This window comes from Catharus ustulatus, chromosome 1 (assembly GCF_009819885.2).
Source record: "Catharus ustulatus isolate bCatUst1 chromosome 1, bCatUst1.pri.v2, whole genome shotgun sequence".
In the NCBI taxonomy this organism is placed as follows: domain Eukaryota; kingdom Metazoa; phylum Chordata; class Aves; order Passeriformes; family Turdidae; genus Catharus; species Catharus ustulatus.
Genome location: NC_046221.1, coordinates 134,161,474 through 134,185,570, shown reverse-complemented (window position 1 = coordinate 134,185,570; position 24,097 = coordinate 134,161,474). Strand labels below are relative to the sequence as shown.

At 35.3% G+C, this 24,097-nt stretch overlaps 1 protein-coding gene across 3 annotated transcripts in view; it reads left to right on the top strand.

Moving 5' to 3' along the window:
* MMP16 (matrix metallopeptidase 16) overlaps window positions 1-22,978 on the top strand; it is a 181,116-nt gene extending 158,138 nt beyond the window's left edge. For 2 of the 3 annotated variants that reach the window (XM_033065324.1, XM_033065329.1), the window contains exons 7-9: window positions 2,706-2,856; window positions 6,677-6,792; window positions 12,081-13,527. In XM_033065324.1, coding sequence (XP_032921215.1) covers window positions 2,706-2,856; window positions 6,677-6,792; window positions 12,081-12,415 — 602 coding nt within the window. In that variant the 3' untranslated portion in view covers window positions 12,416-13,527. Of the gene's footprint in view, window positions 1-2,705; window positions 2,857-6,676; window positions 6,793-12,080 lie in introns of all 3 variants that reach the window. The other variant, XM_033065315.1, reaches the window with a different exon arrangement.
* Window positions 22,979-24,097: the final 1,119 nt, after the last annotated feature.

Here is a 24,097-nt window from a genome sequence, read left to right as displayed (position 1 = left end):
CTCAATGCTGTGCAACAGCTGTCATTTTGAATGATCTTCTGAAACAGAAATGTGCTGGCCCAGGATCATTCACTGGATGCCATCTGTTATTCACACCATAAGTACCAGCTAGTAAGGTCCAAAATGCCTGACTTCTCCTATCATTGCATTTGAAACTGCCATTAACATCTGAAGCCTTCTGTGTCCAGTCATGTAAACTGGCAAAAGATAAACCACATGGGAGGAGGGACAGAAAATGTTTGAGGATCCTCACCTCTGTCATTATCAAACCCTGTAAGTGAATTTTTATAAGGCATCTCAGTAAAGGTAAATCTCAGGTTAGCAAAGGCCTTAATCCCAGGTCAACAGAGAACTCAGTTTTCCATGACTACTCTTCATAGATCTCTGTGCCTCTTTTATTTTCAGTACTTCAAATGGCTCTGTACATACTCATGCTTTGAGTCCTTCATCTGGCAGGGGAGAGAAAACAGATCTGTTGAGTAAACTGCAGTGTCTGTGCTTGAAAGTGGGTGACAAGCAGCTGTAAAGAAGCTGATAAAAAATTAACCCTGGAAACCCAGCATGGGAGGGATGGAAACTATACCTCCTCTCCTCATTAAAACTCTGATAAAATGAAAACATGCTTTAAATCACCACAGTACAAACAAGGAGATTAAAAAAACCTTTCCTTTAAACAAGCATTTAATACCACAGAGGCATAGCTAAAATATAAAACCAACTGCAGAGCAGCTCTCTGGATTTTCCCTCTTGATGATTCTGGCAATACACCTGATCCTAGGTCTTTGGGGTAATATTACATTTCCTTATAAAATATTTATGCAACATCTTACCTTAACCTCCTAAATTTGTATAACAGCCTGTCTTGCCATAAAGGTAAGTACAAAAACTAATGTGAACAGCCATGATTTTATTCTATATCCTCTTTCCAAATGTATTTGAGTAAAACTTGTTTTCAAACTTTTCCCCTTGCATTTTAAACATGATTGTCATGCATAACAATTGATAAACCAAAGTGAAGAATCCAATAAGGCCGATTCAACATATATGTTCATGGATCTCGTCTAGAGTTTTTGTGATTTAGCTCAAAGTGTCCATATGATGTCAAAGAGTATCTTCTCCTTCAGTGTAATTATTACTTAAACTAGCAATGCTTTTTGGAAAAAATTATGATGGTAGTACTTTGAAGAGAAAATAAACACATAGTTCTTACTAATGGAGCCTACAGTCTAGCCTGAGAAGAGTGTCCTTGTGGTCTAGGGGACAAAACACAAGGAGAATACAGGTGTCAAAGCAAGCTCATCAGAAAGTGTACATGCAAATTATACTCCCCCTTTCCTATTTCTAGGGAGCACATGGGGCTCTTTATTCCCTTTTTTCAGCCAAAGCTGTCTGTGTTTGAAAGAGAAGTCTCTGCTGAAAAGACACAGGTCAGAAGTGAGTTTTAAAGAAGAATTAGAAAAAAGCAGAAATTTAAAAAATAGAAGATAGTTGCAAGAATAGCACAGGTGGCACAGTATGTTGAGAAGTCCCTAGGAGAACAGCAAAATTATCAGGGAAACATTGGACTGTAGGCTGAATACGAGATGGGGAAATAGGTGAGATAATCATGGAAGTGTTCAGTGAAGAAGAGCTTGGCCAGGAAGCTAGAGGAAAAGCTCAGGCTTGGAAACTGGAGTCATGGGCAGGTGAGGTGAACTCTCCAGGTGGAAGAGAGACCACAGGAAGCATCCTCTCCCACAAACAGGGGGGCATTTAGACTATAAACCACTGGTGCAGCTGCTACTTCTGTAGGCATGGATCCCTATGTACACAAAACATTTGTCTAATGACTGCACTTACCCCTCTGGCAGTAGGGGTTCCAGCCACTCAGCCTTGCAGTCCAGGAAGCCCTAGGCTATCGTTCATATTTCAGACAGTAACCTGAGTAACCTGGGTAATCTGAAATTTGTGTAGACACTGTGCTAACATCTACTAGAGTCATATAACCACCTTGCATTTTCAGCGCTTAATAATTCAGTTGGGTGGTTTTGAATGATTTGTCACCTATAGACAAAACTTAAGTCTTACTGCCACTGGCAACCCCCATCATTTTCAGCGACAAAAGGCTTTCACCTTTGGGACTTCAGATTCTCAGTTTCTTGTCTTTAGGCCACCCTAAAGAAAATATGTTTAATAATTAAATTCTATGGTTATTTCTGAAATAAATCATTAATAAGTAATTTAACTTCTTGAAGAGAAATACAGAGTAATAAAAGTATCTGGTCTCTATAAGGCTTGCCATTTCTATTTTTAATTTTTTTTGTGTTTTCTTACTCTTACCTTATTTTCTTTTAAAATTCACTCTTTTCTCATGAAACATAAAACTGCTGCATAGTTTTTCTGTAAATGTATTACATTATCAACCACACAGCCTTGTAAGATGATTTAATTTTTTTTTCTACTTTTGGTCTCTACGTAGTTGGTATCAAAATATTCTGTGGACTTATTTGAAGAAAGGTGCTTTATAAATGCTAGATATCCATAAGGCATATTTAATTTTGCATTATCTGTAGCAATGGAACATTTTAAATTTCATTGTATTTGGAAGAACCACTACTACAGACCTTTGGGAGTCTTTCTGATTTATTGGGAATGCATTAATATTTCTACTGACAGTACTGATGACTAACACACACATATATATGTATATATCTGCTTTTGTACAGGTAACAAGTTCTGGGTTTTCAAGGACACTACTCTCCAACCAGGTTATCCTCATGATTTGATAACACTTGGAAGTGGAATTCCTTCTCATGGCATTGATTCAGCAATTTGGTGGGAAGATGTTGGAAAAACCTACTTCTTCAAAGGAGATAGGTTAGTATAGGATTTCTGCAAGGGAACAATTCAGTGGATATCTGATAAATATCTTAACTTTTTCCTCTGATTCTCAAAAGGATGAAACTAACTCTTCCTACATAGACGGCTGTACTGTCTTACAAATGATTACATTTTAGAATTCGACAGGCAAGTCGCAATTGTGGCAAATTTTTACTTAAATATTCAAAGTGATGTGTTTATGTACACTCTTACCTGTTTCTTTTTATCCACATTTCTAAACCCCAGCACATAAGCTGGCAAGGCATGATGCAAACCTTTTAAGGTCAGTGAAAATTACTTCTTTGCTGCTATTTATTAATGAGGTAAAAAAGGGGACTCAGAGCTAAACCTGGGAGCTAGAGAAGCATTGGAGCATTTTCTTGGAATTACTTCTAAATAAATCTTATAGGGACACATATTTATGATTATTATTAATAATAAAAAACAACACAATCCCCAACAAGAAGACAAGCACAGAAAAAAAAGAGTAAAATCCAAGAGTTTTTCCATTCCTGAAATACTTGTACCAGTCACATAGTGTCTGTATCTTTATTTGCCTGTCAATAAAAAAGTAAAGGAATATCTGTCTGCTTTATAGAGACATCAAGAGAATTTATTAATTTCTTAAACACTGCAAGTTGTCTGAATGATGGATTTTACAGGTTTTTGGTATGGTGCTGAGTTTGTTCATTGATGTATCACTGTGCAAATTTTGTGTGCTCAGAGACAAATTATTCCTTATTAATAACTGTAATACTTCTGTTAGTCATATTAAAAGTATGATGGCTTTTGTTACTGTGTGGCACTTAGTGTTCTCAGACACTAATAGTATTCATGGATCACTTAAGAAATAAATTTAATGCACATCATAGGCTATTGTTTAGGACAGTACAGTTTGTAATTTTTTACCAATACTGTAAAAATTGCACTGCAGAATGCTGCACCAAATTTTATGGTCAAAGCTATTTTTATTATTTAAAAATATATAGCTCTCCAATACTCATGGTGAGGGAAGTAGATAACTAAGACAGATTTTTTTTATGTTTTAAAACTAATTGTAATTTCAAGCAATAAATTTCCATAGTGAGTAGAAGATGCCTAAATAATTTGCTTCCTATGGTTGAGTACATTTTTTAAAAAAATTCGAATACTTTTTCAGGTAATAATTTTTCACCTCCACATACATATTGTTAGAAGATGTACATTAGGAATATTTTGTGAATCTTGCTTCCTTTAGGCTTTATTCAGCAATGTCATTTTGTATTTCCATGCATAGGCAGTTGCTTATATTCAGGACTTTCTAAAACACAATTGGTAATAACAGAAGACAAAAAGAACTAGCAGAGAAAACAGGTGCTGGCAGAAAAGTTGCTACTTAGGGCTAACAAGCACAATGAAACTCAGCAGGATATAAATGCAATACAGTATGTTAGAAGAAGATTGAACATGAGCCTTGCAGAGATAATTGAGCCATTACAGGATATTGACCATCAATGTGAATAAACTCTTATAACAGTAAGTTTCTCAATGTGCATTACTTATGACATCAAGTATTGGCTATAAAATAAAAATTATAATAAAAGTGACCAAACAAAAAAATAAGCAACCAAGAAAATCCCATTAATCAAACCAATAAGAAGATTTAAAAGTCAAACCACTAAGCAGTCATGTGTCTAAAGCAGCTCATGTATGGAACATTGTTCCATACATTATTGACATTATCTGTTTCAACACTAACAATAATTCTTCCAAATAATTGTATGAAACCGAAAAAGGGGAAATAACTGACTACATAAAACATTAGTCACTCTGTCATTCCTATCCCACCAAAACTGAGTCATTTGGGACTAGAAGATAATAGGTTTGAGGAACTTCTTGACTCATGTCTTTGTTTATGCCCCTGTCTGGTCCAACTGCTTTTATGCACTTTAGAGTTTAAATCAATGTTTTTTCTTCATAAAACTTAACCATCCAATGGCTCAGGATATCATTAAGTAAACAGATATAGAACATGACTTAGCAAATATTTTCCAAATTCCCTTTTTCTAAAGCTATGTAGTGAATTTTCATTTTTCCCCCCTCTGTTATTTATCAGTCTTTGAGGTACAGCAACAACTTTATATAGGCTGTAGAGCTAAACCCATCATTAAGGAGTTTGCTTGTGAACATTTGGCATGCCGAGTAGAATCAAGACTGTACTTTCCCTGACCTTGCAGACATGTTCATTATTCCTGCACAGATTGTTGAGGTGATGTTGTGATCAGTCCTTTCCTAATAGGATTTCTCATCAATTTTGAAAACCCAGAAGTTTTGTGATTTCTGAGTGTGCACTGAGTATGTCCTCATACTCTTTTAATGACAAGTGTATCTTTGAAAGTCATTTAAGCTAGTGAGAAACCAGAGGTTATTAAAAGAAGGAGTTCAAAAAGGTGAAAAGATAGGAAGAAAAAAAGGAAAATGAGAGAAATTATGCAGGGTAGAAATAGAGTTCTGGAATGGAAGAAGAAAATATGTATTTTTTAAACACATATAAACTAAAGACCAAGAATCTTAGAGTAAAAAGATGAGGAAGAACTGCTTTCAACAGTATTAATGTTAGAGCTTTGTTTACTACTTCTACATGTTGTTTCTGCATGTAAACTTGCATAGATGTTACATATCCAAATAAAGAGCATTGTGTTGTTGGTTGGTAGCTGATGCATATGTGACTAGATTAAGAATCGAGGCTATAAAAATAATTAAAGCATATGAAAGAAAAAATAAATAGAAATGTCTTTTTAATATAACTTGCCAATGCTTAACCCACTTGAATTCTGCCATCTTTTAATTTCATTGAAAGTTTAAAGCCAGAGAAATGCCCTACAGGGAGAAATACTGAGGAGGTTAGACCACTATACTTTTTAAAAAAAAAGATTAAAATGTGAATTAGTTAGAGTGCCTAAGTACCTTCACACCAGTAAAATACCATCCACTTAAGAATTTTTTAATATATGATGATAGTGAAAAAGATTTCTAAAAACTGAAGTCAAATGAATTCAAATGAGAAACAGGGTCAAGTTTTAGTTTTAGCAGCGACCAGATTATCAGTGATAGTGATAAAACTATGGCAAATCAAAACATGAAATGACCCCCCAAAATAGTGGAGTACACAGAGGATGTGAGAGATGCAGTATTCTTAGATCCGGCTTGTAAGATATGCATAGCAGTTTGATCAGCAGTAAAAGGAAACAGAAATTATCAATATTATCTGTAAGTGTAAATACTTATCAGATGTTCAGGGTTATTAGAATTGCATGCTGAAGCTTTTTAAGTTTGAGAAGGGCTGGCTGGCAAAAAGGCACACAAACAGGTTGAATTTTATAATACACTGCATCTATTTAGTGATAATGAAACAAAATGAAAAGCGACTGTAATAAATACATGTGAAAATTTAAATTAAGATTGCTGGCAGTATTTTAATCTGAATCTACTGTCACTTGCATTATTACAATATTATGAAAAGCATTCATGTACATTTTTTTTTGATGTGTTGAATCTCTCTGTGTCACTGTGCAAAAGCCCTAGGCACCAGAACTGTAGTGATTATAAGTGAGATGCATGCTGCTTTTGTTGTTGAAGTGCAAAAATATTTTATCTTCTATCTACTTACATGAAATGGCAAATAAATTTATTTGTAATCTGGTAGTGTGTTCAAAGAGAAGAAATCCGGTATTCCCACTTGTAGCTAATGAATGTAGCAAGTGTAGGAGGGGGAAAATATAAAGTTACTCATCTGCTATCTTACAAATGTGCTTTTTTCCCTTTAAAAATATTTCAGATACTGGAGGTACAGTGAAGAAATGAGATCCATGGACCCTGGTTATCCCAAACCAATCACAATTTGGAAAGGTATCCCAGAATCTCCTCAGGGAGCCTTTGTCCACAAAGAAAATGGTATGAAAACACCTTCTTGCTTTAATGTAAGATAGAGTAGTAGAGGGATGATTGACTATTCAGGTTAAGTAGTGAAGGAATTTTTGAGATCTGAGCAGACTATTTCCTACTCTAGATCTGGCTTTAGTGAAAATGGTTCTTTGCAGTACTATTTAACCTAGGGTTGAAAAAGCTTTCAAATTTAGTATTCTAAACTTTAGTTTTCCAGTCTTTTTTTTCCTCTGTCTTAATTAATTTTGTCTTTTTTCTCTGCTGAATTATAATGCCTCTTAAAACAAGTTTCATAAACACAGTATATCTGTATTGAACTTTCAAGGTGTTGGCTTTCTAAACAGCTTAGAAAGTATTGCTTTCATTCTCAAAAGCTACCAAAGGGAAGCAGAAATATCCCAATGAATTTGTGTAAATCAAAGATTTCATAAGTCCATGATGTAGAAATGTAGATTTTGGTATGATGTGTTATTACCTTTATCAACATGCATCATCACATGCCTGAAGCTTGGAGTCTCTACTAGACACACCTGAAAACAAATGAGCAGCAAAATCTCCTCCTTCTTAGGAGAATTCAGTGCTACCCAGGGGATGCTGGCCAGCTGCCAACAGACCCCTCAGTTGCACAGAGTTCTTGGATCCTTTTGATAGGAATAAAAATATTCATTGTTGGACAATTGTTATATGGCATATATGATTTATTTATTAGTAGGTTCAAAATTTGTTCTGTTTGAGTTATAAGACTCAAACATATCTATTGCTATGTTATTTTAATTTCCTTTTAACAAGAAAATAAAAATATTTCTTTCCTTTTATAAAACATTTTAGTCTCCTATTTCAACTTCTAACTTGATTAAGTAATTTAACATGGAAATGTTTGAGGGTTTTTTCCAAAGTATGATAATTGCTTCTTTGCTTTGTGTCTGTATTTTGGCCTTTTTGCTAGATTGGATTTTTTGTGTTGCTTTTAACTGGAAAGTAGGTCAATCAAGATGATATTCTGCATACATCACACTCAATAATTAACTGTTTTAAAATACACATGTATGTGGAAATAGTCACAAATTTTATAGAAATATATATACATGTATATACATCTATATCTGTGTATCTATCATCTGTCTATATCTGTATATATGTGTATATACACATATCTGTGTATATAAATATATTTATATATATATAATTATATTTTCTGTACTGAACTCAGGTACAAGTGCCTCCCATTAAAAATGAAAATTATCTTACTGTAACACCCAGACCACTGAAAGCAATGCAGAGGCAGAGCACACATTCCTAAGGCATGAAAGACTTTTGGTTACGTAAAAGGCACTTCTCTCACTAACTCCAGTAGTTTTGATAGTCTGCTGGACTCTTTGGATGAGGAGGTTAGTAAAACATGACAGGAGACTGTGGAGGAGGTGAAAGGAAAGAGGAAATTCTTGAGAACTCAGAAATCCCATAAGGGCCCCAGGGCAGAAGAAGGGACTGAAAATGACACCATCAAATTCTCAAGAAGACCACTAAGATGTTTTCCCTGAAATCAAGAAATTAAAGTCTTAAGAAACAGTTCACAACTTTGCTGTTGTTTGTATGGGGAAAGAAATAAAAGCAGATGCAAATAAGAAGTACCTCAACTCAGTTGGAAATAAGTTGATAGCATTTTGCCAGAAACTGCTTTTATTTCTTTAGACAGAAGCAAAGTTTATAAACAACTTTTACTATGAACCTTCATAAGGATACATCTGAAAGCACATCTTTCAGGGAATCCATTTCATTTTAATTTTTTTTTTCTTCCTTCTTTTGTCTTGCTATTATGTAGCTTACGCAAGTGAGCACCTACAGTAACTCTGGTCATGCAGAAGTTTCCTTCAGTGATGGCAAAATTTTCGGTAGTCTTGCATTAAGTGTTTTGGAAAGGATGAGAAAAACCAATTTCCTACTATAGTCAGTATCCTGACTCAGTATCCTAAAACCTTGCTAAAGTACAGATACCATCTTTGAAACTTGTCCTGCTACTTCCCATATTGTGATTTGTTTTCCAAGACTGTGGTAGAAACTGTTGGGAGGGGGTGGACAAGAAATTTCCTATCTTTTGGTACATGGAACCTGAGATCACACAAAGTTATCCAAATTGGAGAAATCTTTCTTTCTACCTTGAGAGCAGCAGAGAAAATTTAACTTTCCAACTAGAAATTCTGCAAAAGTGGATGATGAGGCAATTTTTAGGTAGGGGAAAGAGAAAAGGTAGTCTATTAGTCCACTGGCCTTTTTTTGCCTTATACTTACTACATAAATAAATTTGAGGTAGTAGTGACTGCTAAACCCTTCAGTGCTGTTTGGATCAGATATTGCTCTCACTTCTCAGTGACTAGTGCCTAGAAAATTGTAAGGAGCAGGTCTCAAAGCAGGTTTAACACATCTAGCAGATTAGATGAAATCACTTTCAACAGTTGTGTGAAGTCATTTGTTCTGTCTAGAGAAGCAGTAAAACTACTCAGTCTCTTGGAACTGTCCTTCTCTGCTGGTAGCTTCCATCTTTCAGCTGTGACTGACTATTATCCTGGTTCTTACCTCAGCAAAAATGGCAGAAAAGTTTAAACTATGTTCACTGTTCCAGTGGAAAATGTGCTCTAACTGAAAAAATTGTATTGGATCTCTAGCAGCTGTCAATTCCTTTGCTGCTTTAAGAATTTTAATTTGACCTTTTACTGCATATCAATTGCTTCTAACTAAAGTCTGTATTTTGACTTACCTCTACCCCTGAGTATAGATAACATGTATTCTGCATATATACATGAACGTAGATTTAGAGGTGTCACATCTGTATATAGTCTCTATATATGTATTAAAGTATTGATAAAGATAATACATCAAATTTCCATATATGAAATATTTATCTGTGGCCAGGATGTGCAGTACTTTGGGAAAGGCGTATTGTTATATGGAATGCAAAGATAGGGTAACTGTGGTTCAAAATACTGAAATTTTGCATTTGATAATGCTTTTCATTAAAACTACAGATTGCTTTAAAAACTTCACCATATTTAAAGGATTCCAGTCCTCTTGTAGGTTTTATTCCAGTCAGAATAGAAGGCATTTTCTGAACAAGTCTAGCTACTCTTTTGATACATATCGGTGCAGTAATTTCACGATTATAAGCCGTACTTCTGGATGCCAGCAACTTTTCATTCTTTGTCCATATATAAGCCGCACCTGATTATAAGCCACACGTTACAATACAGAGTGTGATAAAAGGTATCTGTTCTATCACCATCTGTTGAGGGTGGGGGCAGTGATCCTTATCTCAACGGCAGATATTCTGCTAATGGGCCAGCCATTGAAACCAGGCGGGGCATTGTTCTTTATCTTTTCACAACCCATCCTTCCTCCAGCGAGTCATTTTCTGCTAATGGCCCATTGAGTCCCACTGTGGGACTGATAAAATTACTGCATCCCATTGGAAGTTGCTCCAACCAGGGGGAAGAGCCCAACATTTTTTTACCAAAATAAAAACAGAGGTTTTGGGACACTAAGGGAGCCCCTTTCTCCACTGGACTCCAGAGGAAAACCGGATTTCTCCACATCACCACTGGAGCTCCAGAGGGAAACTGCACCTTCTACAGGAGCACTGCTTCAACTGAATCACATCTGTCACTGCAGGAGGATGCAACCACCATTTAGTGGGACTGCTACCAACACCCTGCCTGACGGGGTGTCAGGTTGTACTCTGACTTTGTCAGAGTTTGGAGTTTGTTTCTTTGTAGTACTGTATTTCTATTTTAATTTCCCTAGTAAAGAACTGTTATTCCCAATTCCCATATTTTTGACTTCAAAATTATAATAATTTGGAGGGAGGGGGTTTACATTCTCTATTTCAAAGAGAAGCTCCTGCCTTTCTCAGCAGACACCTGTCCTCCAAACCAAAACAGCAACTTTTTGTTCTTTGTCCATATATAAGCCGCACCTGATTATAAGCTGCACTTTGGGTTTGGACCAAAATTTTAGTCAAAATGGTGCGGCTTATAATTGTGAAATTACTGTCTTTTTACTGTGAAATTTCTGTGGTTTTTTTGTTTTTTTATTGTATTAGATCTTTCTATATATCTACTACCATATTTGCAGGTAATAAAAATGCAAGGGATTAAGGAAAGGAAAATAATATCTTTTCATTGGTTAGAGAGGCTATTTAAATTACAAAAGTACCTAATGTAGAAGAATGGTGAAATATTCAAGTTTTTCTGAAAAGTAGTAGTGGGTAATGAAAACATTTCCTACAGTTTGAGCTGCAAAAGAGACTATCAAATGTTTCTATTTGTTTTCAAATTTTAGAGTTGAAAGAAAATAACTAATGATTGAATAGGTGGTTAATAATGTTATCTCCAGACAGGCAGTTACCAGCCTTTTCAGGAAGCATTGTTAACTACAAATAGTGCTTAATCTGTCTTAGTAGCCTTTAATATTGCAGGAAATATATGAGATGTATAAAATGAAGATAAGAAAAAATCCAGCTGTTTCCATTCAGCTCATAAATAGTAGGAGAAAGTTCACCCATGTGAAGGTTTGTATCCTGCCAGATCAATGCCATTTTTCAGCCGAGATAATAAAGTAACATAGATTTTTGACAACAATCAAGGTTTTTTCTCCATTTAAGCATGTTTAATAATAACATTGGATTGTGCCTGAATGAACAACTATCAGGTCTTTACAGAAAACTTAAATCTGGTCACACCTGTTTTCTTGTGTGAAAGATGCTGTTATTTCATCCAGTCTCCTTCTGAAGTACAACAATAGGCTATGTGAGATTAAAGAGGTCAGTTCTTATTTCTTGATTGCATAGCATAGCATTGCAATTTGTCTCAGGAGACTTCCCATCTTGAAGAGGTTGTGATGCTTTGAAGTCCTGTCCCTGAGGATTCCAACTCTAGTTGATTTTTCAGTGAATAAACAAACTGGCCAAACCTTGACTTTTCATACACCATATTCTCTGAAACTGTTTAATTATTTTTATAGTAATAAAAGAAAATAAAATCCCGATTTACTGAATGAAAGAACAACTAAAGAGCAAACAATAAAACCAAAATGAAAGCAAAACCCTCAAACTCAATGTTAGATTTCTAGAGACAGTAAAGAAATAAAAATTGTAAAAAAAAATTTGAAATATCTATAACTGAAATCTATTCTTTATGTGTTTTGATTTTTTTAATTATGCAAAAATCAATGCCAGTAATTTCCATCATGGTATTTTGATGACATGATTTCATATGACCATGAATAATTGCTACTTTCTTCCTCAGGCTTCACATATTTCTACAAAGGAAAAGAGTACTGGAAATTCAATAACCAGATGCTCAAGGTGGAACCTGGCTATCCCAGATCCATCCTCAAGGATTTTATGGGTTGTGATGGACCAACAGACCGAGATAAAGACCGACACAGCCCTCAAGATGATGTTGACATTGTCATCAAACTGGACAACACAGCCAGCACTGTGAAAGCCATAGCCATCGTCATTCCCTGCATCCTGGCCTTGTGCCTCCTTGTCTTGGTTTACACTGTGTTCCAGTTCAAAAGGAAAGGAACACCCCGCCACATACTGTACTGCAAACGCTCTATGCAAGAGTGGGTGTGATGTAGGGTTTTGTTTTTTTTTTCTTTCCCTCCCAGGAGTTTGTGATAACTTGAGATTCAACACAAGAGCTGTTATGCAGTTTCCTAGCTAGGAGCGGGCATCTGTCAGTCTGAAACAGAGCTGATCTTTGAAACCCAGGGGTTGCCTGTCCTGCGCATGAGTGGCGATTCGCTCAGCTGGGAAGCTTCCATGATACACAGTATCTGCTGTTTCTTCAGTCCTTTGTCTTTCTTTGTCATTCAATTCTAGGCCTTCCCTCTGCACGATCAATGCCCTATAAACTATCAGGATTAACTAACGAAGAGGAATAAAAATATCTCCAATGTTTCTACATTTTCCCCTTAAGGCCTGTTCCCCTTTGAAAAATTTTTTGCTGAAAGTAAATTTTTTTAGAGAAACACAACAACCAACAATGGAACTTTCAGGAAAGTGAGAAGACCCAAAACAGCTTCGTCTCCAAAGAGGATTGCTTTCTGTCTGCTACGGATAAAGTCCTATACTCCTACTTCCAGTTTTGTCAGGTGGGAGACTCGGATGACACGCAGGACTTCAGACTGTTCGGACAGCCATTTTCCAACAAACAAGGGGCCAAAATATCTGCAATATAGTAACAGCCTTAATACATTCATTTTGTGGTTTTTACAGCTGCTCTGGGCTATGTCCTCAATGTTTTAAACTCATATTCAATACTATATTCAAGCAGAACCTTTTTATTGGTTTGTTTGATTTCTGGTTGGTTTTCCTACATTATCTTTCCCAAGCTGTACCAAGCCAACTACCCCAGGCCTTTTATAGGTCTGTCAGGAGCACTCATTCCAAAGAATGGTAAAAAAGCAGTGTGTCTCTGAAGTGGATATCAATGAACTAAAACAACAGACATGCTATTTTAAAACTTGACACTGGTATTATATTGATGGTGTAACCCTTTGAGAACTACTGCATCCAGTTTTCAGAGTCTGGTGGATGTTAGTCTTGATCATCATTAAATTATAGAATTGTGTTTGGGTATTACAAGTTTCAAAAGAAAATCAGTTTTTCGAAACATATTTCTTGTTATTGTGTTTTTAATTATTTGCATTATTGATAGAAAATTATTTGTAACATGAATAGAAAACAAAATATATTTCTGGTTGAAGGAACCAAACGTGTTTTAATAATTTCTATCACTTACCAAGAATTTTTTTCTGAGCTGACAACAATTTTATAGCTTAGCCTCTTATCTTAAGCATTTTGGATTTCTGTTTTGAGACTATGTTGCATGACAATTTGATTTGCCTCTGCAGAGGTAGAGTTACAGTTTCAAAGGAAAACTAAGAAGATGACTCTGATAGTGCATGAGTATCCTCTGGTGTGTTACCCCTTTGCATGTTCATCATAGTTCTCAAAGGGTTAAAATTTCTGGCCTTCAGTCAAACATGGTATCGACTGACAGAGCCAAGGGACCACCAAAACATTTTGTCATTCTGTGTAATTTGTGCTAACAGCAGTATTGTCATTTTCATGTGACCTGCAGAGCAGGTTTGTATCAATAATTTTTTCCTAGAGAAAAGTCAGCAACTGACAGACCTCTTTATTGATTTTAGGAGCTGCTTCTTGCAGTGATAGGCTTTACAGTCACTGGGCTGTGAACTTATTAAAGATGGTCAGAATGATGCACCCCAAAAGTCAGACACTTGGTTTTTTATGAAAGCCAGGTTTTGAGGGGAGTAGCTTTTGCAACAATGAACAGCTTGCCTTGAACTTGATTATTGACCTGTTGACTGTCATTACCAAGTTAAACATTGTCTTCTGTGAACAGCTTCACTGTCTGAATTTCCTTAAAGTGTACTGTCCTATGTCTTTGACCTTTAACTTGCAAACTGGCACAAACTGAAGGGAATCTGGTGTTGCAAATGAAATGAGTTTTATTTCTTGAAAGGCCTGATAGACGTGATCCAAAATTTGAGAAAAAAAAAATTGAAGTGTTTTAGTAGGAGAGAAATGACATAGACTAAAATATTTATGATAGGTCTGTAGAAAGGTATTTTGCTATGTATACATGCACACTCTAAAAATGAATTACAGCAGAAGTTAATTTTTATTTAACTTGAATACAATTTTCAGTATAAAATTATTATTTCTACAAATATCTAGTTAGTAATGAAAAGGTTATAGGAAAGTATTAAAATACTTGAAATGGCCAGTATGGGCTTTTACATGAAATGAGACTTTTATACTATGTTCAACCAATTTCTTACTGGTTTCTTAATCCACATAACTGGATCACTTTTTAGAGAGTGTAGGTATATATACATATATATTATGATTATTATTGTTTTGGTAATGGATAGCTTGACTGCCTTGAATTTATATTTATATTGAGCATAGCATGAAAAATAGTATGCCTTTTTTTCAATTACATGGTTTTATATTGATTTGAGGACTTACGAACATATGTGGCATGCTAGAAAGCATTGCAAATTTATTTCTTAGAGCATAAACAGATATACATATGTATGGTTAACAAAAATGAAGATTAGAAGACGACATAGTTTTACAACAAATATGCAATGCAGATGGCATTTTGGAGATGTTTTGTAGAAGTACTGCATCCTGTAGGTTAGAAGCGCACCAGTATCAGCCCATAGCATTATTTAGTAAATCCAAGTCAGTTGTTGCTGAAAATATATAGATTTATTGACAATTTAGTTGCACAGGATTTTTGCTGCAGATCAGCTCATTTGGTGAATTTGAAATTCTATGCTGTTTGTAATATCTATTAAGATGTGTGTGTTTGTATACTTATAAAAGCACACAAACACACACATGCACAGACATGCACATTTTAATCCATTGAGAGAATGTTATTGTCAACAAACTACTAAAACTTATGTTCTGCTATAGACAGAATAAAATTATTGATATTGCTGTTCCAATTTTTTTCCCTTGGATAGTTGGAGGAAAATACTAAAAGAACTACTTATTCTGTATTTGCTTTTCCTATAAAATAGGAAATAGAAGAATTTATTTTATATTTTTTTAAAGTCAAAACAGCATCTCATCAGATTTTTTTATTCACTTAAAAATTTCATTTCAATTTTGAAATCTCTTTCATGGCAGCTTTAATTTTTTTTCTGCAACCATTTCCCTGACAGTAATGAAGTGCTGAGCATGTTGACTGTTGTTCTTTGATAAGGTAACAAAAATATTTGTGTTTGGAGAATTTAACTGTAATTACACAGGAAGGTAAGTGTGATAATTCTAGTGCTTGGTATATGGTACATCGTGGTTACACGAATACATGATAAGTTGATCGTTGAATCTATTTTCTTTTACTTAAAAGTGCATATATGCTATATACAGAGAGAGGGAGAAAAAAAATTATATTGGCATGTTTATGTCATGCAAAGCAAGATTGTGTCAACGTTTCTGTTTCACACTCATGTTTTCAGTAGGTTGTAATGCAGTCATAAAGGTTTGCTTTAAGTAAAAGATGTAGGAGCATTTGTATTCACTGTAATTTCCAAATACATACTGTCTACTTTCAAATTATAGAATTTCAGAGTAAATTAGTGATGTTGCCTGATCTAATTTTGAACTTAAATTAGTAAAAGTTCTGAGACAATTTCATTTATTTTAATAGTTGCTTCTCTACAAGGGCCTATGACTATCAGAATTAAGAAAAAGCAAATTGAAAATATTTTCAGTTCTGCAATCTCGGTTCCTGCACATGTGCCGTAATTTTTTAATAAACATTTCCATATTGCTATTGTCATGATCTGTACTTTGGAACAATACAAAACTAAATATGTGTTGTGTTAATCAGCTACAGTCTATCAAGCTGACTACACAAGGTCATGTATCTTCAGAGTACTATGGTCTGTATGATGCAGAAGGCCAGAGTAGATTATGGCAGTGTTTCTTTTGGCCTTTCACTATCTAAACCTACGAAAAGGTTATTGACTGTAGACAAAATTAATTTTTATCAAAAAAAAAAAATTAAAAATATGTAACTGTATATTTACTGGATAGGCTGGGGTGGAGAGACTCAAATGGCTCCAAAGGAGCCCTTTCAAGTCTCCTGAATAAATGTAATACATATTTTATATATTCCTATGAACTTTTGTTCTTTTTCTTCTTTCAAACTGGGAAAAGGGAGGGGATAAGTAAAGAAAAAGATTTTTTAAGGCTAATTTTGTGAATTAAAATAACATAAGCTAATACCTCCAAACATAAGGGGCAGACTTACACTTTTTCTTAAAAGCATACTTCACATCCCCAGTTGCTTCATCAGGTGTCCTGTGCCATTAGCACTGTGGGTTAAGAACAGAGTATAAGGCTTAATTTTTGAATTTTCAACTTTTTTGGGGGGTCTTACTTTACAATCTAAATGTCAGTTAAACGTAGCTTTTGGTACCAAATTATATAGAATCTAATTCTCGGCCGTTGGTTAGAAAAAACTGCATAGCCTAGGAAGTTGGTCTGCCCATAAGCAATGGAAGCATTGAATTCCTATTTTTTTTTTATTTTCTTTTTTTAAATTCTATTTTCTTTTCGTTTGGACCATTGTTACGATAAATCTTAAAACACACACATAGTAAACTGAACAGTGAATGTTCCAGGCACTGGATTTTTAAGGAAGTAGAAATGCAAGCTACCACACCATTAGCAGCCTACTTTGGAAAGAGCATGAGATGACTGGGCGGAGGAGCAAGGATATGACTGCAGGGGCTTGCTCTGTCCTGGCTCCCATATCTCCTTAAAACATGGCCTGAGTTTTATCAGCTATTGCAAGGTGAAGGAAGCCATGCGCCATGGCAGTGGGAGATGTGAAGCTGCCATTACAGAACAATAGCTCCTGGTTTGCCTTTTGTTGTTGTCAAGACCATCTCTGGACACCCCTGTTTCCAGGAATACAAGTAGGTGGTTGCAGTCTATGAGCTATAAGGGAAATCATTACTATCAGCCAAGGAAATAAATGTCACTGGCCACTTAGGTGTCCAGTTATGCTGTAAATCAAATAATGTAGTCTGGAAGCTGAGGAACAGATAACCTGTTATTCAATACAATGGTATAGTTGTGATACCCCAGCACTGTAATGTTAGGCATACTTCCTTAGTTCCTACTACATAGACTGCAGACAAACAGAGTGGTTCTCATGAGATAAGACCATTTAAACATATGTCAGTTACAAAATCAGGTGTAAATGAACCATGTGCTCATAAAATTAATCTGATATATGCATGTAATTCAATGAATTGTCTACCACTAGTCTCATGAAAAGTATGTAATGTGTGAGTCAAATCTGTCTAACCCATTCTTGTGACTTGCCATCTGAGATGTCAGAGGCTGATGGAGAAAGACATTGTCATCAGTGCCATCAATGCTTAAAATATCTGGTAAACATCAAAAGCTTGCCATCACTTGTTGCAAACTGGCTCCATTTGAGGCTTGATGTAAGGAAGCCTCTAATGTAAGGCAGCATAGATTTTGTATGATGTGGAATTATTTGATATATGTATGTATGGAAGTAGGAATGCCCAATAATAATCAGAAGATCATATTTTGAGGGATCGTCAGTGTGTGAGCACAGCAAGCATCTGTTCCTAAAATCAAAATGTATTTCAAGGAAGGATGTAGACAGCATTAAACACATGCATTATAAACCGATCTTCTTTCCCGGTTTACATAAGATTTAGAATATCATCTACAAATTATGGTCAGTTAATTAACATTTGGAATTGCAGCTGCCCATTTTTTCTTTGAAAGAGGATATTCTGTGAGTGTGTCCATAAAGTATGTTTACTTTCTGGTGATGTCCTTAAGTATTACTCTGGTCTACTAACAGTATAGATGAAATAAATTTTATATATAAATTAAGAAAGGCTGATGTAAACTAGCGTGCTAGACAGTTTTCTGTACTTAGATGTGTATGCAGCATAGTGCTACTTGCTGTCACAGTAAAACTTCATAAATAATGATCATTACACATGCCAGACACTTATGATGGCATGAAGCTTTCCAGTCACACAGCTTAGTTTTTTTCCACTTCTGTAGAACACCATTGTCCATAGATTATTATTGCTATTATAGCTACCACATAAAACAAGGATTTCTGATTAGTTAATAATTTCCACCATATGAAATTGAAATGTCCGTTTTATAACTATAACCTTAATCTTCTTGGAGTGTCATATCTTAATTCATAGCCTATCCTGATATTTTTTTTTATTATTTTATTTCTCTCTTGCAGTAAAACATACTGAATATTGTCTCCATCCTGTGGAATAATCCTGTTCATTCTGTGCAATGCATGTGTCTTGGATAATCCATTTACCAATCCATCATTACAGGAACTGGCTTTCTGGGTACTGGGATTAGTAACACAATGCTGACATACAGTAACTAAAGTACATGGTTAGTCCTCAACAATATGACAGAGTTTGAGGAGTTTTTAGTGAAGTATTTTGTTACTTACATACAGGCAACAGAGCAGTGTAACTCTGCCAATCAGTGGATGTCCATATGGGTTCACCACTTGCAGGGTTGTGTATGGAGTCATAAAATACTGTTTCTAATTCATATTTCCATCCTGATGTGTTGGTATTCAACACCCCCTTTACATGCACATTCATAGCTTGCAAGGCTGTGCATAAATTCATCTGCCTTGTTGAACCCAAGAGTACCACATGTCAGCACGTAATCTCTATTTATAAGGTATAATAAATTTGGTTCCCTTGCTATCATTTTGCAACCTTAAAGAAGACAAAATAGGTTTTTCCATGGTATCACTTTTTCCATCCCTTTCCATAATGATGGTTTCTAGTACTCTTTGTCAGTGTTTAAAATTAGGTTAAAATATTAAATAGATCTCAGAAAGTACTGATTTACAACTGATAAATTGCAGGCAAATGCACAGCCTCATACTTGGGCATACAGTGATTGTAAACAGAGAAAAATATACTTTATTTGCTATGCTTGGCCATTGCCACAAAATTGCCAGTGCTCACATACTGATCACCTTCATATCTTTTGGGGACACTGTGTTGAAGTCAGTTCTGGGCAGTTTGTCTGCTTGGATATAAGTAGAATTATGTAACTTAGGAAATGATACATGTGAAGACATGCCTTCAGAAGATATCATCAGCAACCTACAGCTCTGTTTTAAATGACAATGACAACTAAAATTCATACCTGCAAGGCATAGCTGCAGCTTATATGTACATGGTTGTGTTTTACCTCATATGATAAAGTACTATGAATTCTGGCCATGCATCACCAGGCAGATGAAAACAATCAAAAAGACCTTTCAGAATAGCTGTTGTCAATACTCACAGCTTACAGAAATAACTGATATCATTATACTCAATGTAATTTTTACCTTGAATAGGTATCCAGAATTGAAGGAATGTGTGATGATGCAAATACTATTCCCAACTCTTACTCTATGTAATGAAATAGGTAAAGCATTAGGAAAAGGAATGAAAACATTTTGACTTATAAGTGTAAGTATAACACCAATTTGTCGAAAAGAGATGGAGACAAGGATGACTAACACTACTAAAATTTCACATAATCAACAATAAAAGAGAAGAGACATTACCAAGAACTTGGTGATAGCTTGGAAAGTATTATTGGCCTCCAACAACAAAGATATCTGTTAGGCTGTAGAAAGTCCACTGAATTCTGTATTTGGAGTCATAACCCACCAAATAGCAGTCAGTCAAAAAGCTTCTCAATTTAGTTACTCTAAACATGACTGCAAATATATGTAGTAATATATGCTAATTATTTATCTGGTGCAGTCAAAATCTTTTGAGATAGATTTAGTCAAACTAATATTAACCTGAATCTCTGTTCAAAAACTGGTCACAGTGAAATGTCCTTCTGTTTGTTCTCAGAAATTAGATCCAAGATGAAGAATCCAACTGATTAAAATACTATATGACAAGGAAGTCTTTAACCTCTATTAGTCTCTATTACAACCACGTATCTTTATTTCCATGATAGTCCAGAGGTGTTTGATATGACAGAAATACTTTGATGGCCATTGTATCATCTATTTCTGTTTCTATATGTAAATTGATAAATACAGTCAAACTTCTGATTCCCCTGCATCCCCTTTTCTCACTGCACCTTGGCATGTTTCCTGACTATTTAAGGGAATATTTAATTTTATATTCTCCTGGAAGGCAAGTAGGAAATTATCTGTTCATTATAAAAATAAGTAAAACCAATTTTGTTGTCTATCTCATTTAATCATGTACAACTTTTTACAGTTTGTCACTAGGAAATGCAGCTTGTTGTGTCTACAATGAAGAGGTAGTACCTTCTTAAATCTCCTGCAAATATTTGAGGAACTTGATGTCTGTCTTTCACTGAATTTTGTTCATTGTCCAGTACTCAACACTGAACTCTAACTTACAGTAGACTATTGAAGCCTTTGCCATCCACTGACATTACCATCCTTAATTCTTTAATGAAAAAGGCATGGTACAGCCAGGGCTGATCGTCATGGATTCTTTATTTGCATCTTGGAACTACTTGAATTGTCAGATGTACAATAGTATAACACCATTTTTGGTGCCAGCCATTACATACTATTTGTATGTATCGCTTATGACAGTCTGTGCTATTTTCAGTGGTTCCAGTTCTCATCTTTAACCTGTTCTCTTTCTTCTTTGCATTCTGATGCTTATAATCTTTGTCATGGATATTCAGACAAGAATTTTATGGCTGGGCTCCTTCCTCTACCACAAGTCAGTTCATACACATGCATCAATTACCATTACCTTACTGCTGTAGCATAATAGGCTAGCACTGTTACATAGCAGAATGCTTTGCTATTATGCACTGTTTTCCAATTGATCCTAATTTTTTGGTATCACTTATAAAAAACTCACTCTGTCATCTGCTACTGTAGTCTTGGATTCATTGCCCACTTCAGATGCAGCTTGAAGAGAAAGGTGCAGGTGTTTGACTTCTGAGGTTTGCTTTATGTTGTAGGTGTTGCTATATGATCAGAAACTGTTTAAGGGATGCAATGTCTTCTCCTTGCCAGTCCTGTGGTAGTATTGTTAGCAGTTAGAGCATGTGCAGCTAGTTTTGTCAGTCTGTAGTCAACTAGAGTTTGATATGGATATATACAAGAAGGGTACATTGTTTTCCAAGCTTCATACACATCCTTGTTTCTCTTTATGAAGAAACCTTGTGCACCTTGTGTTCTCTCCAAGTGCTGTATTCTTGTATCTATCAGAACTTGATTTCTTCCTTACTTCTTTTTGTTGAGTGCTATTTTAGCAGCTGATTCCATTTTCCTTCTTGTTGGCATTCCTTCATCCCTGTATTTCCAACAGAAATTGTTCTGGCTCCAATGTGTTAGATAGAAGCTACTACAGTTGTGGTTGTTCCCACCCAGTGATTTGCTTATTTATCCTCCATGTCTGAGAAAGAGCAAATCAACCTTTCATGCAGAGACAAGGGTGTTTTTGCAGTTGATAGGATATCACTGAAAGTGGTTTTATTCATAACATGACCCTAAAACTCACATATTGTTAAACATCAAATCTTCAAGCTCTTTATCTTCAACCACCCAACAGTTGTTCATTTAATTTTCGGAGTCTGACAAATAAGTCAGAATATGGATGTGATGATTTCTCTTGTGTGAAAAATTTCTCATTTTTATTCCCTTTTCTCTGCATAGCTCCATATTCATTTCATGCCCATGTTCCGCTTATTAGTATGTGTGTTAGTATCAAAATAACTGGAGCATTTATTTGCTTTCTGCAACTGAATTTCATTTTATTATTGTTATTTTATTTTATTTTATTGGCTCACACAGCATTCTATACGGTAACCTTTTTATAACTGACATATGTTATTCCTTCAGGTAGCTTCTACTGACAAACACAAAGCTTGTTTGTGTGCAAATGCAAGGCTGACTAAATGGTGCTAAAGTGTATTATGACTGTCAGATATAATCAGGCAAAATTTTGTGGTGCTTAGACTGATTTTTTCATTGATTTTATTGATCAATGCATTGAACAGTGTTTTATTATACACAGGTAGTCTTTTGTTAGTAAACCAAGACCTCATAGTGCATTGTTAAACTAAATGGGTTAATTAATCTATGTAACAGCTCACCAAGCTAATACTGTTGTGTCATTAAAGGTCAAGGGGTCATGATAATAATCTCATTGCTGTAGACCATTAACATGACTGAACATTTTCAACAAAGTACTTATGTTTACAATGCTATAACCCTTTGACTGCTGCGGCAACCTTTAACCACCGAACGTCACACGCTAGAATCATCATTATGGTTCTTGCCATGGCAATCAAAGAGTTAAGGGCTGTGCAGTGATTTGTTTTATATTTATTAATTTATATTTATTTTTTGTTTTCATTTGAGAAGGGGGGAATTGGGGTGGGGCAGTTCTTGTCTGCTGTAAGTGTCTTAACCAAGGGAAGGGTTAAAATGGCTTTTTATACTATTGCATCTTATGTACTTACCATTGTTTCATTGTGTTGTAATTAAAAAAAAATCTGTCAATAAATAAGACAAGAGAAAAAAATTTTCATAAACGCATTGTGGTTTAATTGGTATAAATTGCTGTAAGATTTATGCTGCTGTTCTTTAAATATTGTATAGCATTAAAGCCAAATTTAGCCTCAGAACATGAATGCCTATGTATAACAACAGATAATGACAATTTATAGATATATTATGGATGTATCTGGCTATGAGCAAGGTGAACAAAATGTTAGTTAATTTTTCCAATCAAGATAGAGTAGGAAAAACTAATTTGTGTTGGAAAAGAAGCAGAGTAAGGGACAGTGGACCTACTTCTGTAATGCCTGGGAGATTGCTGTCACAGCCACTACAAAAAATGAACAGGGGCCTGAATTCCCTCCTTTGTTATATGTAACAAAACCATGAAAAACATAATGTAAAGAAAAGCTGCGTCTAATTATTCAAATTAGAAAATAGGCAAAGAGTAAACACAACAACAGCAAAAAATTTCTTGAAATCAAACCACAATAGAAGAGCAGAAGACTAAGAGCAAAGGAAAGTTTTGTACAACTAGCAATCCAGCTCAGTTTTGCAAAGATCTGTGTTTCTCCCATGTCAACAGCCATGTAATTCTTCTTAGGCTATAAAGCATTATAGGTTTTCTACACCCATGCGTATGTGTAGGCACAGGAAACCAGGAACAAGCTCTGCCTATTGGAAGAAAAACATAAAGTTATTATTGTTTCAGTGCCCTTGCAAGTAAGTTAGCAGTGCTTGTAAGCTGGTCCAGGACCTGAGGCCAAACATATCACATAACTAAACTACCTGAAGCTTTGCTCTTTTTCATTCTAGATAAGAGGTGCATGGTTGAAACAGAAATCACTGACTGCAGTTCTCAGCCATGAAAGAGTAGAAGGTCTATGGGTGGGCCTTACATACACGTGACTGACAGGAAAAACATCAGGTCTGAATGGAATAGTTTGGGCAGTGTCTCTACCTCATCATTCTTAAGTTCATGGAAATGCATTGTTCCTGAAAGATTTGACTTGAAACAACTTCCAAGCTGATTCATATCTTCTCAATACCATTCACTTCATAGGTAAAGGTGATGCTACAGGCAGAAAACTGATTAGTAAACATCAACAATCACAGTTAACATACGAAAAATTTGGAGCAGTTTTTCAGATCTA